The sequence below is a fragment of the Carcharodon carcharias genome, chromosome 5, assembly GCF_017639515.1.
Source record: "Carcharodon carcharias isolate sCarCar2 chromosome 5, sCarCar2.pri, whole genome shotgun sequence".
Classification (NCBI taxonomy): domain Eukaryota; kingdom Metazoa; phylum Chordata; class Chondrichthyes; order Lamniformes; family Lamnidae; genus Carcharodon; species Carcharodon carcharias.
In genome coordinates, this window is record NC_054471.1 from 6,496,140 (window position 1) to 6,513,854 (window position 17,715).

The window sequence follows — 17,715 nt, forward strand, 5'->3', positions numbered from 1 at the left end:
GGTGGAATTTGGGCATCTCTGGATAGGCCAGCATTTATTACCCATCCCTAATTAACCTCGTTCAGAGGACAATTGCTGTGGGTCTGGAGTCACATGTAGGCCAGACCAGGGAAGGACAGCAGATTTCCTTCCTGAAATGACATTAGTGAACCAGATGGGTTTTTATGACAATCGGCAATGGTTTTACGCTCATCATCAGACTTTTAATTCCAGATTTTTATTGAATTCAAATTTCACCATTCGAACCTGGGCCCCCAGATCATTACTCTGAGTCTCTGGAATACTAGTCAGTGACAATACCATAATGCCACCGCCTCCCCTCAAGACAATATTGTTTTAAACCTGCTTCCTGCAGCTTCTCCCTTTAAAGGTTGGAGCCTTTTTCTCCGCCCCTTACTTTTAACTTCACTTACCAGGACCTTTTCCAGATTCCTGTCCCTCCTTTGATTCGAAGGTCTTTCTGGGACTTTCTCATGTTTCACTCCCTGGTTTTGGGGACTTTCTTCTTTAGTTTCTGGCACCTGCTCCCGCAGTTCCTGGCAGCTGGTTTCAACCTTAGCTTGGGACCTGGTATCCGTCCCTCTCCTATGCTGCTTCTGTTAGCAGTTCCTTCCAACTGTTTCTAAAGGAGCATCCTGTTGCTTGGCAACAGCACAGTTTTTTTTTTCCTACCTTGTGTTTGCTTTGCTTTCCCTTCAAGAGTCGTAAAACCTTCATTAAAATGCAAGCCTCGTTTGAAGTCAAACTAAAACCCAGCTTTCACACTTTTAACCCACAAACACAGAAATACAAATTAAACTTATACAGCTTATTCCTAACATACCTCAATGCGCATATAATTCTATTTGCTAACACTGAGGAAAGAATAAATAGACTGGGTTTTTATTCTCTGGCGTTTAGGAGAATGAGAGGTGATCTCATTCAGACATACAAAACTCTTACAGGGCTGGACGGGGTAGATGCAGAATGCTCCCCTTTGCTGGGTGGGTCGAGAACCGGGGACACAGTCTCAGGAATAAGGGGCCAGTAATTTAGGACTGAGATGCGGAGGAATTTCTTCACTCGGAGGTTAATGCATCTTTGGAATCTCTGCTCCAGAGGCTCAGCTGTTTATGTCCAAGGCTAAGATCAATTGATTTCTACATATTAAAAATTTATCAAGGGATAAGGAGATAGTGCAGGAAAATGGCATTGAAGTCGAAGATTGGCCATGATCTCTTGTTTTTGTTTCAGATTTCCAGCATCTGCAAGTATTGAGCTTTTATCTGAATGACCCAATCATTCCCTATTGTTTAGTGTGGGGACGCTGCAGTTGGTCCTCCCGCCCGCCGGGGGGAGCTGCAGTCGATCCTCCCGTCCGCTGGGGCCGCTGCAGTTGGTCCTCTCGCCCGCCGGGGGGAGCTGCGGTCTGTCCTCCCGCCCGCTGAGGCGCTACAGCCGGTCCTCCCGCCCGCCGAGGACGCTGCAGTTGGTCCTCCCGCCCGCTGAGGCGCTGCAGTCGGTCCTCCCGCCCGCCGAGGGGAGCTGCAGTCGGTCCTCCCACCCGCCGGGGACGCTGCAGTTGATCCTCCCGCCCACCGGGGCGCTGCAGCCGGTCCTCTCGCCCGCCGCGGGGGAGCTGCAGTAGGTCCTCCCGCCCACCGGGGCCGCAGCATTTGCACCTCCCGTCCGCCGGGGCCGCTGCAGTTGCTCCTTCCGCCCGCTGAGGCGCTGCAGTCGGTCCTCCCGCCCACCGGGGCGCTGCAGCCGGTCCTCCCTCCCGCCGGGTACGCTGCAGTCGGTCCTCCCGCCCGCTGGGGACGCTGCAATTGATCCTCCCGCCCACCGGGGCGCTGCAGTTGGTCCTCCCGCCTGCCGGGGACGCTGCAGTTGGTCCTCCCGCCCGCCGGGGGACGCTGCAGTTGGTCCTCCCGCCCGCCGGGGGACGCTGCAGTTGGTCCTCCCGCCCGCCGGGGGACGCTGCAGTTTGTCTTCCCGCCCGCCGGGGCGCTGTCGCGGGCGGGTAACGGGTTTTGGGGTTTCCCGGCCTCTCCTCCCGCCGTCGCCGGGACGTTGCCGCCTGCGGTCGGGCAGCCGGAAAGGCCGAGGCTGGATCCGCGGCTCCGGGTGATGCTGGATCGGGGTCGGCGGCCGGAAACCCGGGCTCCGGGGACAGGATCAACCTGAACCCCAGAGCGGGGCGGAGCGAACAGAGCGGCAGCGATGGAGCCCGAGTGGAGGTGGGAGCGGGAGCGGGAGCGGGGGCGGGGGAGTGGGGGGGGGATAAGGGGGGAGAGAGGGGGAATGGAGAGAGGGAGTGGGGGAAAGAGGGAGAGAGAATGTTGGTGGGGGGGAATAAGGGGGTGAGAGGGGGGTGTGGAGAGAGAGAGGGGATAAGGGGGGAGGGGTGTGGAGAGGAGGGAGAGTGAGGGAAGGGGGAAGGAGGATGGAGGGGGGAGAGGGAGGGGGGGATGGTGAGGGGGAAGGAGGATGGAGGGGGGAGAGGGAGGGGGGGATGGTGAGGGGGAAGGAGGAGGGAGGGAAGGGGGAGGGAGGGGGAAGGGGAGGGAGGGGGGGAGGGAGGGGGGGGGAGGGAGGGAAGGGGGATGGAGGGGGAAGGGGAGGGAGGGGGGGGAGGGAGGGGGGGGGAGGGAGGGAAGGGGGATGGAGGGGGGATGGAGGGGGAGAGGGAGGGAAGGGGGATGGAGGGAAGGGGGGAGGGAGGGGGAGAGGGAGGGAAGGGGAAGGGAGGGGGGGAGGGAGGGAAGGGGGATGGAGGGGGGAGGGAAGGGGGAGGGAGGGGGAGAGGGAGGGAAGGGGAATGGAGGGGGGAGGGAGGGGGAGAGGGAGGGAAGGGGAAGGGAGGGGGAGAGGGAGGGAAGGGGAATGGAGGGGGGAGGGAGGGAAGGGGGATGGAGGGGGAGGGAGGGAAGGGGGATGGAGGGGGGGGGAGGGAAGGGGGAGGTAGGGGGAGAGGGAGGGAAGGGGAATGGAGGGGGGAGGGAGGGAAGGGGGATGGAGGGGGGAGGGAAGGGGGAGGGAGGAAGGGGAATGGAGGGGGAGGGAGGGAAGGGGATGGAGGGGGGAGGGAAGGGGGAGGGAGGGGGAGAGGGAGGGGGAGAGGGAGGGAAGGGGAATGGAGGGGAGAGGAAGGGAAGGGAATGGAGGGGGGAGGAGGGAAGGGGGATGGAGGGGGGAGGGAAGGGGGAGGGAAGGGGGATGGAGGGGGGAGGGAAGGGGGAGGGAGGGGGAGTGGGAGGGGGAGAGGGAGGGAAGGGGAATGGAGGGGGGGAGGGAGGGAAGGGGGGATGGAGGGGGGAGGGATGGAAGGGGGATGGAGGGGGGATGGAGGGGGAGAGGGAGGGAAGGGGGATGGAGGGAAGGGGGATGGAGGGGGAGAGGGAGGGAAGGGGGATGGAGGGGGGAGGGAAGGGAGAGGGAGGGGGAGAGGGAGGGAAGGGGAGAGGGAGGGAAGGGGGATGGAGGGGGGAGGGAGGGGGAGAGGGAGGGAAGGGGAATGGAGGGGGGAGGGAGGGAAGGGGAATGGAGGGGGGAGGGAGGGAAGGGGGATGGAGGGGGGGAGGAGGGAAGGGGGATGGAGGGGAGAGGGAGGGAAGGGGAATGGAGGGGGGAGGGAGGGAAGGGGGATGGAGGGGGGAGGGAAGGGGGAGAGGAGGGGGGAGGGAGGGAAGGGGATGGAGGGGGGAGGGAAGGGGGAGGGAGGGGGAGAGGGAGGGAAGGGGAATGGAGGGGGAGGGAGGGAAGGGGATGGAGGGGAGGAGGGAAGGGGGATGGAGGGGAGGGAAGGGGAGGGAGGGGGAGAGGGAGGGAAGGGGGATGGAGGGGGGATGGAGGGGGGAGGAGGGAAGGGGATGGAGGGGGGGAGGGAGGGAAGGGGATGGAGGGGAGAGGGAGGGAAGGGGAATGGAGGGGGGAGGGAGGGAAGGGGGATGGAGGGGGGAGGGAAGGGGGAGGGAGGGGGAGAGGGAGGGAAGGGGGATGGAGGGGGGATGGAGGGGGGGAGGGAGGGAAGGGGGATGGAGGGGGGGAGGGAGGGAAGGGGGATGGAGGGGAGAGGGAGGGAAGGGGAATGGAGGGGGGAGGGAGGGAAGGGGGATGGAGGGGGGAGGGAAGGGGGAGAGGGAGGGGGGAGGGAGGGAAGGGGGATGGAGGGGGGAGGGAAGGGGGAGGGAGGGGGAGTGGGAGGGGGAGAGGGAGGGAAGGGGAATGGAGGGGGGAGGGAGGGAAGGGGGATGGAGGGGGGAGGGAAGGGGGAGGGAGGGGGAGAGGGAGGGAAGGGGGATGGAGGGGGGATGGTGAGGGGGGAAAGGGGGTGGAGAGAGGGGGAAGGAGAGAGAGAGAGAAATGGGGGAGGGGGAGGAGAGTGGGGGAGGTGGGATGGGGAGGGGGAATGGCGGGAGAGGGGAGGGGGAATGGCGGGAGGGGGAGGAGAGTGGGGGAGGGGGAATGGCGGGAGGGGGGAGGGGGAATGGCGGGAGGGGGAGGAGAGTGGGGGAGGGGGGGTGGAGAGGGGGAAGGTGGAGGGGGGTGGGGAAGGTGGAGGGGGGTGGAGAGGGGGAAGGTGGAGGGGGGTGGGGAAGGTGGAGGGGGGTGGAGAGAGGGGTAGGGGAGTGGAGAGGGGGAAGGTGGAGTGGGTTGGAGGGGGGTGGAGAGAGGGGGAGGGGGGTGGAGAGAGCAGGAGGGGGGTGGAGAGAGGGGTTGGGGGGTAGGGGGTGAGGGAGGGAGAGGAAGTGGGCTGAGGCATGGAGAGGAAGGGAGATAGAGGAAGGGACGGAGGAGGGAGGAAGAGGGGAAGGAGAACGGGGAGGAGGGGGAGAGGGGAGGAAGGAGGGCGAGGGAGCGAGCGTGGGGGGTACGATGGGGGGAGGGGGTGTGAGGGCGGTGGGGAGGAGGGGAGGGGTTGGAGGGAGAGAGGAGGGAGGGTTAGTAAGTTTGCGGATGACACAAAGATTGGCCGGGTGGTTAACAGTGAGGTTGTGTCTTGGGCTACAGGAAGATATAGACGGGATGGTCAAATGGGCAGATAAGTGGCAGATGGAATTTAACCCTGAAAAGTGTGAGTGATACACTTTGGGAGAAGTAATTTGACAAGGAAGTATTTAATGAACAGCAAGACACCAGGAAGTTCTGAAGAACAAAGGGACCTTGGCGTGTGTCCATAGATCTCTGAAGGCGGAGGGGCATGTTATTGGGGTGGTGAAAAAGGCATATGGGACACTTGCCTTTATCAATCGAGGCATAGATTACAAAAGTAGGGAGATCATGTTGGAGTTGTATAGAACCTTGGTGAGACCACAGCTGGAGTACTGTGTGCAGTTCTGGTCGCCACATTATAGGAAGGATATGATTTCACTGGAGGGGATGCAGAGGAGATTCTCCAGGATGTTGCTTGGGATGAAACATTTAAGTTATGAAGAGAGATTGAATAGACTTGGGTTGTTTTCATTGGAGCAGAGAAGACTGAGGGGCAACCTGATCGAGGTATACAAGATTATGAGGGGCATGGACAGGGTGGATAGGGAGCAGCTGTTCCCCTTAGTTGAAGGGTCAGTCACGAGGGGACATAAGTTCAAGGTGAGGGGCAGGAGGTTGAGGGAAGATGTGAGGAAAAACTTTTTTACCCAGGGAGTGGTGATGGTCTGGAATGCACTGCCTGGGAGGGTGGTGGAGGCGGGTTGCCTCACATCCTTTAAAAAGTACCTGGATGAGCACTTGTCACATCATAACATTCAAGGCTATGGGCCAAGTGCTGGTAAATGGGATTAGGTAGGTGGGTCAGGCGTTTCTCACTTGTCAGTGCAGACTTGATGGGCCAAAGGGCCTCTTCTGCACTGTGATTCTGTGAGGGGGAGAGAGAGTGGAGTGGGAGAGAGAGGGGAAGGAGGGAATTGGGGAGAGAGAGAGAGAAGGGGGCTGTTGAAGGGAGAAGGGGGCTGTTGGAGGGTGTGAGGTGGGAGAGGGAAAGGGGGATTTGGGAGAGAGGAGGGAAGGGGGGGAGTTGTGGGGGAGAGAGGGGAGAGTTGTGGAGAGAGGGGGAGTTGTGGAGGGGGGAAGGGGGGATTTGGGGAGAGAGGGGGGAGTTGGGGAGGGGGAGAGTTGGAGGGAGGAAATAGGAGTGAGGGGGAGAAAGAGGAGGAGGGAGTTGGAAAGAGAGAGAGGGAAGGAGAGCAATAGGGGTGAAGCAGGGAAGGAGAGAGTGGAAATATTGTGGAATGACATAAGGGACAGAAATGGGGCTGAGGGATGGGTGTGGGAATATGGGGAACAGTGGGATGGAGGGATGGTGAGGGAAGCTATGCCGAGTGTGTGCATGATTGCAGAAATACAGCATGGGGTTAATGTTCTTACCTTGTATTTCAGCTCCCTGTTTGCTCTGATGTTAGTGATCTCTCCAGCCAGTGCTCAGGATTCGGATCTTGATGGAGCTTGGTCTGATTTTTGGATTCTGCGTTTTTTTATTAATCTTGCTGGTTATACAACCATCATCCTCCCAGGTTATCTGCTTGTTCAGTACTTCAAGAGGAAAAACTATCTGGAGACAGGTAGATGCTATGTGGCAGAAAGTCACAGTCCTTTGGGGTGGGGGTGGGGCTGTGAGGTAGAGCTCTCTCTCCAGCTGGGTGGGGGTGGGGCTGTGTGGTAGAGCTCTCTGTCCAGCTGGGCGGGGGTGGGGGTGGGGCTGTGGTAGAGCTCTCTGTCCAGCTGGGCGGGGGTGGGGGTGGGGCTGTGTGGTAGAGCTCTCTGTCCAGCTGGGCGGGGGTGGGGGTGGGGCTGTGGTAGAGCTCTCTGTCCAGCTGGGTGGGGGTGGGGGTGGGGCTGTGAGGTTGAGCTCTCTGTCCAGCTGGGCGGGTGTGGGGCTGTGTGGTAGAGCTCTCTGTCCAGCTGGGTGGGGGTGGGGCTGTGAGGTAGAGCTCTCTGTCCAGCTGGGCGGGGTGGGGCTGTGTGGTAGAGCTCTCTGTCCAGCTGGGTGGGGGTGGGGCTGTGAGGTATAGCTCTCTGTCCAGCTGGGCGGAGGTGGGGTTGTGTGGTTGAGCTCTCTGTCCAGCTGGGTGGGGGTGGGGTTGTGTGGTAGAGCTCTGTGTCCAGCTGGGCGGGGGTGGGGCTGTGAGGTAGAGCTCTCTGTCCAGCTGGGTGGGGGTGGGGCTGTGAGGTAGAGCTCTCTGTCCAGCTGGGCGGGGGTGGGGGTGGGGCTGTGAGGTAGAGCTCTGTGTCCAGCTGGGCGGGGGTGGGGCTGTGAGGTAGAGCTCTCTGTCCAGCTGGGTGGGGGTGGGGCTGTGAGGTAGAGCTCTCTGTCCAGCTGGGCGGGGGTGGGGCTGTGAGGTAGAGCTCTCTGTCCAGCTGGGTGGGGGTGGGGCTGTGAGGTAGAGCTCTGTGTCCAGCTGGGTGGGGGTGGGGCTGTGAGGTAGAGCTCTCTGTCCAGCTGGGTGGGGGTGGGGCTGTGTGGTTGAGCTCTCTGTCCAGCTGGGTGGGGGTGGGGCTGTGAGGTAGAGCTCTCTGTCCAGCTGGGTGGGGGTGGGGCTGTGTGGTTGAGCTCTCTGTCCAGCTGGGTGGGGGTGGGGCTGTGTGGTTGAGCTCTCTGTCCAGCTGGGTGGGGGTGGGGCTGTGAGGTAGAGCTCTGTGTCCAGCTGGGTGTGGGTGGGGCTGTGTGGTTGAGCTCTCTGTCCAGCTGGGTGGGGGTGGGGCTGTGAGGTAGAGCTCTGTGTCCAGCTGGGCGGGGGTGGGGCTGTGAGGTAGAGCTCTCTGTCCAGCTGGGTGGGGGTGGGGCTGTGAGGTAGAGCTCTCTGTCCAGCTGGGCGGGGGTGGGGGTGGGGCTGTGAGGTAGAGCTCTCTGTCCAGCTGGGTGGGGGTGGGGCTGTGAGGTAGAGCTCTGTGTCCAGCTGGGTGGGGCTGTGGCTGTGAGGTTGAGCTCTCTGTCCAGCTGGGCGGGGGTGGGGCTGTGAGGTAGAGCTCTCTGTCCAGCTGGGCGGGGGTGGGGCTGTGAGGTAGAGCTCTCTATCCAGCTGGGTGGGGGTGGGGTTGTGTGGTTGAGCTCTGTGTCCAGCTGGGCGGGGGTGGGGCTGTGAGGTAGAGCTCTCTGTCCAGCTGGGTGGGGGTGGGGCTGTGAGGTAGAGCTCTGTGTCCAGCTGGGCGGGGGTGGGGCTGTGAGGTAGAGCTCTCTGTCCAGCTGGATGGGTGTGGGGCTGTGGTAGAGCTCTGTGTCCAGCTGGGTGGGGGTGGGGGTGTGTGGTTGAGCTCTCTGTCCAGCTGGGCGGGGGTGGGGCTGTGAGGTAGAGCTCTGTGTCCAGCTGGGCGGGGGTGGGGCTGTGAGGTAGAGCTCTGTGTCCAGCTGGGCGGGGTGGGGCTGTGAGGTAGAGCTCTCTGTCCAGCTGGGTGGGGGTGGGTCTGTGTGGTAGAGCTCTCTGTCCAGCTGGGTGGGGGTGGGGCTGTGTGGTAGAGCTCTCTGTCCAGCTGGGCGGGAGTGGGGCTGTGAGGTAGAGCTCTGTGTCCAGCTGGGCGGGGGTGGGGCTGTGAGGTAGAGCTCTGTGTCCAGCTGGGTGGGGTTGTGTGGTTGAGCTCTCTGTCCAGCTGGGTGGGGGTGGGGGTGGGGTTGTGTGGTTGAGCTCTCTGTCCAGCTGGGTGGGGGTGGGGCTGTGAGGTAGAGCTCTGTGTCCAGCTGGGTGGGGGTGGGGTTGTGAGGTAGAGCTCTCTGTCCAGCTGGGTGGGGTTGTTTGGTTGAGCTCTCTGTCCAGCTGGGTGGGGGTGGGGTTGTGTGGTTGAGCTCTCTGTCCAGCTGGGCGGGGGTGGGGCTGTGAGGTAGAGCTCTGTGTCCAGCTGGGCGGGGGTGGGGTTGGGGCTGTGAGGTAGAGCTCTCTGTCCAGCTGGGTGTGGGTGGGGCTGTGAGGTTGAGCTCTGTGTCCAGCTGGGCGGGTGTGGGGGTGGGGCTGTGAGGTAGAGCTCTCTGTCCAGCTGGGCGGGGGTGGGGGTGGGGCTGTGAGGTAGAGCTCTCTGTCCAGCTGGGTGGGGGTGGGGCTGTAAGGTAGAGCTCTGTGTCCAGCTGGGCGGGGGTGGGGCTGTGAGGTAGAGCTCTCTATCCAGCTGGGTGGGGGTGGGGTTGTGTGGTTGAGCTCTGTGTCCAGCTGGGCGGGGGTGGGGCTGTGAGGTAGAGCTCTCTGTCCAGCTGGGTGGGGGTGGGGTTGTGTGGTTGAGCTCTCTGTCCAGCTGGGTGGGGGTGGGGCTTTGTGGTAGAGCTCTCTGTCCAGCTGGGTGGGGTTGTGTGGTTGAGCTCTCTGTCCAGCTGGGCGGGGGTGGGGCTGTGAGGTTGAGCTCTCTGTCCAGCTGGGCGGGGGTGGGGCTGTGAGGTAGAGCTCTCTGTCCAGCTGGGCGGGGGTGGGGCTGTGAGGTAGAGCTCTGTGTCCAGCTGGGCGGGGGTGGGGCTGTGTGGTAGAGCTCTCTGTCCAGCTGGGCGGGGGTGGGGCTGTGAGGTAGAGCTCTCTGTCCAGCTGGGCGGGGGTGGGGGTGGGGTTGTGTGGTAGAGCTCTGTGTCCAGCTGGGTGGGGGTGGGGCTGTGAGGTAGAGCTCTCTCTCCAGCTGGGTGGGGGTGGGGCTGTGTGGTAGAGCTCTCTGTCCAGCTGGATGGGGGTGGGGCTGTGTGGTAGAGCTCTGTGTCCAGCTGGGCGGGGGTGGGGCTGTGAGGTAGAGCTCTCTGTCCAGCTGGATGGGGGTGGGGCTGTGAGGTAGAGCTCTCTGTCCAGCTGGGTGGGGTTGTGTGGTTGAGCTCTCTGTCCAGCTGGGCGGGGGTGGGGCTGTGAGGTAGAGCTCTCTGTCCAGCTGGGCGGGGGTGGGGGTGGGGCTGTGAGGTAGAGCTCTCTGTCCAGCTGGGCGGGGGTGGGGCTGTGAGGTAGAGCTCTCTATCCAGCTGGGTGGGGGTGGGGTTGTGTGGTTGAGCTCTCTGTCCAGCTGGGCGGGGGTGGGGCTGTGTGGTAGAGCTCTGTGTCCAGCTGGGCGGGGGTGGGGCTGTGAGGTAGAGCTCTGTGTCCAGTTGGGCGGGGGGGTGGGGCTGTGAGGTAGAGCTCTGTGTCCAGCTGGGCGTGGTGGGGCAGTGTGCTAGAGCTCTCTGTCCAGCTGGGTGGGGTTGTGTGGTTGAGCTCTGTGTCCAGCTGGGTGGGGTTGTGTGGTTGAGCTCTGTGTCCAGCTGGGCCGGGGTTGTGTGGTAGAGTTCTCTGTCCAGCTGGGTGGGGTTGTGTGGTTGAGCTCTGTGTCCAGCTGGGTGGGGTTGTGTGGTTGAGCTCTCTGTCCAGCTGGGTGGGGGTGGGGGTGGGGTTGTGTGGTTGAGCTCTCTGTCCAGCTGGGTGGGGTTGTGTGGTTGAGCTCTCTGTCCAGCTGGGTGGGGGTGGGGTTGTGTGGTTGAGCTCTCTGTCCAGCTGGGCGGGGGTGGGGCTGTGTGGTAGAGCTCTGTGTCCAGCTGGGCGGGGGTGGGGCTGTGAGGTAGAGCTCTCTGTCCAGCTGGGTGGGGGTGGGGCTGTGTGGTAGAGCTCTGTTTCCAGCTGGGCAGGGGTGGGGCTGTGAGGTAGAGCTCTCTGTCCAGCTGGGCGGGTGTGTGGGTGGGGCTGTGAGGTAGAGCTCTCTGTCCAGCTGGGTGGGGGTGGGGCTGTGAGGTAGAGCTCTGTGTCCAGCTGGGTGGGGGTGGGGTTGTGTGGTAGAGCTCTGTGTCCAGCTGGGCGGGGGTGGGGCTGTGAGGTAGAGCTCTCTGTCCAGCTGGGTTTGGGTGGGGCTGTGTGGTAGAGCTCTCTGTCCAGCTGGGTGGGGGTGGGGCTGTGAGGTTGAGCTCTCTGTCCAGCTGGGCGGGGGTGGGGCTGTGAGGTAGAGCTCTGTGTCCAGCTGGGCGGGGGTGGGGTTGGGGCTGTGAGGTAGAGCTCTCTGTCCAGCTGGGTGGGGGTGGGGTTGTGAGGTAGAGCTCTCTGTCCAGCTGGGTGGGGTTGTGTGGTTGAGCTCTCTGTCCAGCTGGGTGGGGGTGGGGTTGTGTGGTTGAGCTCTCTGTCCAGCTGGGCGGGGGTGGGGCTGTGTGGTAGAGCTCTGTGTCCAGCTGGGTGGGGGTGGGGCTGTGAGGTAGAGCTCTCTGTCCAGCTGGGTGGGGTTGTTTGGTTGAGCTCTCTGTCCAGCTGGGCGGGGGTGGGGCTGTGTGGTTGAGCTCTGTGTCCAGCTGGGTGGGGGTGGGGCTGTGAGGTAGAGCTCTCTGTCCAGCTGGGTGGGGTTGTTTGGTTGAGCTCTCTGTCCAGCTGGGCGGGGGTGGGGCTGTGTGGTTGAGCTCTGTGTCCAGCTGGGTGGGGTTGTGTGGTTGATTTCTGTGTCCAGCTGGGTGGGGTTGTGTGGTTGAGCTCAGTGTCCAGCTGGGTGGGGGTGGGGCTGTGAGGTAGAGCTCTCTGTCCAGCTGGATGGGGGTGGGGCTGTGAGGTAGAGCTCTGTGTCCAGCTGGGTGGGGGTGGGGCTGTGAGGTAGACCTCTCTGTCCAGCTGGACGGGGATGGGGTTGTGTGGTTGAGCTCTGTGTCCAGCTGGGTGGGGTTGTGTGGTTGAGCTCTCTGTCCAGCTGGGCGGGGGTGGGGCTGTGTGGTAGAGCTCTGTGTCCAGCTGGGCGGGGGTGGGGCTGTGAGGTAGAGCTCTGTGTCCAGTTGGGCGGGGGTGGGGCTGTGAGGTAGAGCTCTGTGTCCAGCTGGGCGTGGTGGGGCAGTGTGCTAGAGCTCTCTGTCCAGCTGGGTGGGGTTGTGTGGTTGAGCTCTGTGTCCAGCTGGGTGGGGTTGTGTGGTTGAGCTCTGTGTCCAGCTGGGCCGGGGTTGTGTGGTAGAGTTCTCTGTCCAGCTGGGTGGGGTTGTGTGGTTGAGCTCTGTGTCCAGCTGGGTGGGGTTGTGTGGTTGAGCTCTCTGTCCAGCTGGGTGGGGGTGGGGGTGGGGTTGTGTGGTTGAGCTCTCTGTCCAGCTGGGTGGGGTTGTGTGGTTGAGCTCTCTGTCCAGCTGGGTGGGGGTGGGGTTGTGTGGTTGAGCTCTCTGTCCAGCTGGGCGGGGGTGGGGCTGTGTGGTAGAGCTCTGTGTCCAGCTGGGCGGGGGTGGGGCTGTGAGGTAGAGCTCTCTGTCCAGCTGGGTGTGGGTGGGGCTGTGTGGTAGAGCTCTGTTTCCAGCTGGGCAGGGGTGGGGCTGTGAGGTAGAGCTCTCTGTCCAGCTGGGCGGGTGTGTGGGTGGGGCTGTGAGGTAGAGCTCTCTGTCCAGCTGGGTGGGGGTGGGGCTGTGAGGTAGAGCTCTCTGTCCAGCTGGTTGGGGGTGGGGTTGTGTGGTAGAGCTCTGTGTCCAGCTGGGCGGGGGTGGGGCTGTGAGGTAGAGCTCTCTGTCCAGCTGGGTTTGGGTGGGGCTGTGTGGTAGAGCTCTCTGTCCAGCTGGGTGGGGGTGGGGCTGTGAGGTAGAGCTCTCTGTCCAGCTGGGTGGGGTTGTTTGGTTGAGCTCTCTGTCCAGCTGGGCGGGGGTGGGGCTGTGTGGTTGAGCTCTGTGTCCAGCTGGGTGGGGTTGTGTGGTTGATTTCTGTGTCCAGCTGGGTGGGGTTGTGTGGTTGAGCTCAGTGTCCAGCTGGGTGGGGGTGGGGCTGTGAGGTAGAGCTCTCTGTCCAGCTGGATGGGGGTGGGGCTGTGAGGTAGAGCTCTGTGTCCAGCTGGGTGGGGGTGGGGCTGTGAGGTAGACCTCTCTGTCCAGCTGGACGGGGATGGGGTTGTGTGGTTGAGCTCTGTGTCCAGCTGGGTGGGGTTGTGTGGTTGAGCTCTCTGTCCAGCTGGGCGGGGGTGGGGCTGTGTGGTAGAGCTCTGTGTCCAGCTGGGCGGGGGTGGGGCTGTGAGGTAGAGCTCTGTGTCCAGTTGGGCGGGGGTGGGGCTGTGAGGTAGAGCTCTGTGTCCAGCTGGGCGTGGTGGGGCAGTGTGCTAGAGCTCTCTGTCCAGCTGGGTGGGGTTGTGTGGTTGAGCTCTGTGTCCAGCTGGGTGGGGTTGTGTGGTTGAGCTCTGTGTCCAGCTGGGCCGGGGTTGTGTGGTAGAGTTCTCTGTCCAGCTGGGTGGGGTTGTGTGGTTGAGCTCTGTGTCCAGCTGGGTGGGGTTGTGTGGTTGAGCTCTCTGTCCAGCTGGGTGGGGGTGGGGGTGGGGTTGTGTGGTTGAGCTCTCTGTCCAGCTGGGTGGGGTTGTGTGGTTGAGCTCTCTGTCCAGCTGGGTGGGGGTGGGGTTGTGTGGTTGAGCTCTCTGTCCAGCTGGGCGGGGGTGGGGCTGTGTGGTAGAGCTCTGTGTCCAGCTGGGCGGGGGTGGGGCTGTGAGGTAGAGCTCTCTGTCCAGCTGGGTGGGGGTGGGGCTGTGTGGTAGAGCTCTGTTTCCAGCTGGGCAGGGGTGGGGCTGTGAGGTAGAGCTCTCTGTCCAGCTGGGCGGGTGTGTGGGTGGGGCTGTGAGGTAGAGCTCTCTGTCCAGCTGGGTGGGGGTGGGGCTGTGAGGTAGAGCTCTCTGTCCAGCTGGTTGGGGGTGGGGTTGTGTGGTAGAGCTCTGTGTCCAGCTGGGGGGGGGTGGGGCTGTGAGGTAGAGCTCTCTGTCCAGCTGGGTTTGGGTGGGGCTGTGTGGTAGAGCTCTCTGTCCAGCTGGGTGGGGGTGGGGCTGTGAGGTTGAGCTCTCTGTCCAGCTGGGTGGGGGTGGGGCTGTGAGGTTGAGCTCTGTGTCCAGCTGGGCGGGGGTGGGGTTGGGGCTGTGAGGTAGAGCTCTGTGTCCAGCTGGGTGGGGGTGGGGTTGTGAGGTAGAGCTCTCTGTCCAGCTGGGTGGGGTTGTGTGGTTGAGCTCTCTGTCCAGCTGGGTGGGGGTGGGGCTGTGAGGTAGAGCTCTCTGTCCAGCTGGTTGGGGGTGGGGTTGTGTGGTAGAGCTCTGTGTCCAGCTGGGCGGGGGTGGGGCTGTGAGGTAGAGCTCTCTGTCCAGCTGGGTTTGGGTGGGGCTGTGTGGTAGAGCTCTCTGTCCAGCTGGGTGGGGGTGGGGCTGTGAGGTTGAGCTCTCTGTCCAGCTGGGTGGGGGTGGGGCTGTGAGGTTGAGCTCTGTGTCCAGCTGGGCGGGGGTGGGGTTGGGGCTGTGAGGTAGAGCTCTCTGTCCAGCTGGGTGGGGGTGGGGTTGTGAGGTAGAGCTCTCTGTCCAGCTGGGTGGGGTTGTGTGGTTGAGCTCTCTGTCCAGCTGGGTGGGGGTGGGGTTGTGTGGTTGAGCTCTCTGTCCAGCTGGGCGGGGGTGGGGCTGTGTGGTAGAGCTCTGTGTCCAGCTGGGTGGGGGTGGGGCTGTGAGGTAGAGCTCTCTGTCCAGCTGGGTGGGGTTGTTTGGTTGAGCTCTCTGTCCAGCTGGGCGGGGGTGGGGCTGTGTGGTTGAGCTCTGTGTCCAGCTGGGTGGGGGTGGGGCTGTGAGGTAGAACTCTCTGTCCAGCTGGGTGGGGTTGTTTGGTTGAGCTCTCTGTCCAGCTGGGCGGGGGTGGGGCTGTGTGGTTGAGCTCTGTGTCCAGCTGGGTGGGGTTGTGTGGTTGATTTCTGTGTCCAGCTGGGTGGGGTTGTGTGGTTGAGCTCAGTGTCCAGCTGGGTGGGGGTGGGGCTGTGAGGTAGAGCTCTCTGTCCAGCTGGATGGGGGTGGGGCTGTGAGGTAGAGCTCTGTGTCCAGCTGGGTGGGGGTGGGGCTGTGAGGTAGACCTCTCTGTCCAGCTGGACGGGGATGGGGTTGTGTGGTTGAGCTCTGTGTCCAGCTGGGTGGGGTTGTGTGGTTGAGCTCTGTGTCCAGCTGGGCGAGATGTCAGGTGTTGATGCCCTTGTATTTGCTAGGCAGGAGTGAGAATAGATCAAAGCAAAAATAAAAGCAAAAAACTGCAGATGCTGGAAATCCAAAACAAAAATAGCTGGAAAAGCTCAACAGGTCTGACAGCATCTGTGGAGAGGAACATAGTTAATGTCTCGAGTCCGTATGACTCTTCAATAGAACTGAGGAAAAATAGAAAAGAGGTGAAATAGATCACTTCCATTGTATTAAAAACACAATGGATCAAATCCCTTCTTTTTCACTCCCATTGTACTTAATCCCAATGATCAAACCCCTTCCCACTCACTCCCACTGTGCACAATCCCAATGATCAAACCCCTTCCCATTCACTCCCACCATTCTCACTCCCAATGTGTCAAACCCCTTCCCATTCACTCCCATCATTCTCATTCCCAGTGATCAAACCCCTTCCCACTCACTCCCACTGTGCACAATCCCAATGTGTCAAACCCCTTCCCATTCACTCCCATCATTCTCATTCCCAGTGATCAAACCCCTTCCCACTCACTCCCACTGTGCACAATCCCAATGTGTCAAACCCCTTCCCATTCACTCCCATCATTCTCATTCCCAGTGATCAAACCCCTTCCCACTCACTCCCACTGTGCACAATCCCAATGATCAAACCCCTTCCCATTCACTCACACTGTGCACAATCCCAATGATCAAACCCCTTCCCACTCACTCCCACTGTGCACAATCCCAAAGATCAAACCCCTCCCCATTCACTCCCACCATTCTCATTCCCAATGTGTCAAACCCCTTCCCATTCACTCCCACCATTCTCATTCCCAACGTGTCAAACAGCTTCCTATTCATTCTCACCATTCTCATTCCCAATGCGTCAAACAGCTTCCTATTCACTCCCACCCCACTCATTCTCAATGATCAAACCCGTCCCCATTCACTCCCACTGTGCACATTCCCAGTGATCGAATCCCTTCCCATTCACTCCCACGTGCACAATCCCAATGATCAAACCTCTCCCCATTCACTCCCACCAATCTCATTCCCAATGTGTCAAAACTTTTCCCATTCACTCCCACCATTCTCATTCCCAATGTGTCAAACACCTTCCCATTCACTCCCACCATTCTCATTCCCAATGTGTCAAACACCTTCCCATTCCCTCCCACCATTCTCATTCCCAATGTGTCAAACACCTTCCCATTCACTCCCACCATTCTCATTCCCAATGTTGTCAAACCCCTTCCCATTCACTCCAACCATTCTCATTCCCAATGTGTCAAACACCTTCCCATTCACTCCCACCATTCTCATTCCCAATGTGTCAAACACCTTCCCATTCACTCCCACCATTCTCATTCCCAATGTGTCAAACCCCTTCCCATTCACTCCAACCATTCTCATTCCCAATATGTCAAACGCCTTCCCATTCACTCCCATCATACTCATTCCCAATGATCAAACCCCTCCCCACTCACTCCCACTGTGCACAATCCCAAAGATCAAACCCCTTCCCATTCACTCCCACCATTCTCATTCCCAATGTGTCAAACCCCTTCCCATTCACTCCCACCATTCTCATTCCCGATGTGTCAAACACCTTCCCATTCACTCCCACCATTCTCATTCCCAATGTGTCAAACACCTTCCTATTCACTCCCACCGTACTCATTCCCAGTGATCAAACCCCTCCCCATTCACTCCCACCATTCTCATTCCCAATGTGTCAAACCCCTTCCCACTCACTCCCATCATTCTCATTCCCAGTGATCAAACCCCTTCCCACTCACACCCACTGTGCATAATTCCAATGATCAAACCCCTTCCCACTCACTCCCACTGTGCACAATCCCAATGATCAAACCCCTTCCCATTCACTCACACTGTGCACAATCCCAATGATCAAACCCCTTCCCACTCACTCCCACTGTGCACAATCCCAAAGATCAAACCCCTTCCCATTCACTCCCACCATTCTCATTCCCAATGTGTCAAACACCTTCCTATTCACTCCCACCACACTCATTCTCAATGATCAACCCCCTCCCCATTCACTCCCACTGTGTACAATCCCAGTGATAGAATCCCTTCCTATTCACTCCCACGTGCACAATCCCAATGATCAAACCCCTCCCCATTCACTCCCACCATTCTCATTCCCAATGTATCAAACCCCTTCCCATTCACTCCCATCATTCTCATTCCCAGTGATCAAACCCCTTCCCACTCACTCCCACTGTGCACAATCCCAATGTGTCAAACCCCTTCCCATTCACTCCCATCATTCTCATTCCCAGTGATCAAACCCCTTCCCACTCACTCCCACTGTGCACAATCCCAATGTGTCAAACCCCTTCCCATTCACTCCCATCATTCTCATGCCCAGTGATCAAACCCCTTCCCACTCACCCCCACTGTGCACAATCCCAATGATCAAACCCCTTCCCATTCACTCACACTGTGCACAATCCCAATGATCAAACCCCTTCCCACTCACTCCCACTGTGCACAATCCCAAAGATCAAACCCCTCCCCATTCACTCCCACCATTCTCATTCCCAATGTGTCAAACCCCTTCCCATTCACTCCCACCATTCTCATTCCCAACGTGTCAAACAGCTTCCTATTCACTCCCACCATTCTCATTCCCAATGTGTCAAACAGCTTCCTATTCATTCTCACCATTCTCATTCCCAATGCGTCAAACAGCTTCCTATTCACTCCCACCCCACTCATTCTCAATGATCAAACCCGTCCCCATTCACTCCCACTGTGCACATTCCCAGTGATCGAATCCCTTCCCATTCACTCCCACGTGCACAATCCCAATGATCAAACCTCTCCCCATTCACTCCCACCAATCTCATTCCCAATGTGTCAAAACTTTTCCCATTCACTCCCACCATTCTCATTCCCAATGTGTCAAAC

General features: G+C 60.5%; 1 protein-coding gene across 1 annotated transcript in view; it reads left to right on the forward strand.

Moving 5' to 3' along the window:
• Positions 1 to 2,001: 2,001 nt before the first annotated feature.
• Positions 2,002 to 17,715, forward strand: part of slc35b2 (solute carrier family 35 member B2) — a 40,848-nt gene continuing 25,134 nt past the window's right edge. The window contains exons 1-2 of the mRNA XM_041187785.1: positions 2,002 to 2,219; positions 6,361 to 6,542. Of these exons, the coding sequence (XP_041043719.1) occupies positions 2,203 to 2,219; positions 6,361 to 6,542 (199 nt within the window). The 5' untranslated portion in view covers positions 2,002 to 2,202. The remainder of the gene's footprint in view (positions 2,220 to 6,360; positions 6,543 to 17,715) is intronic.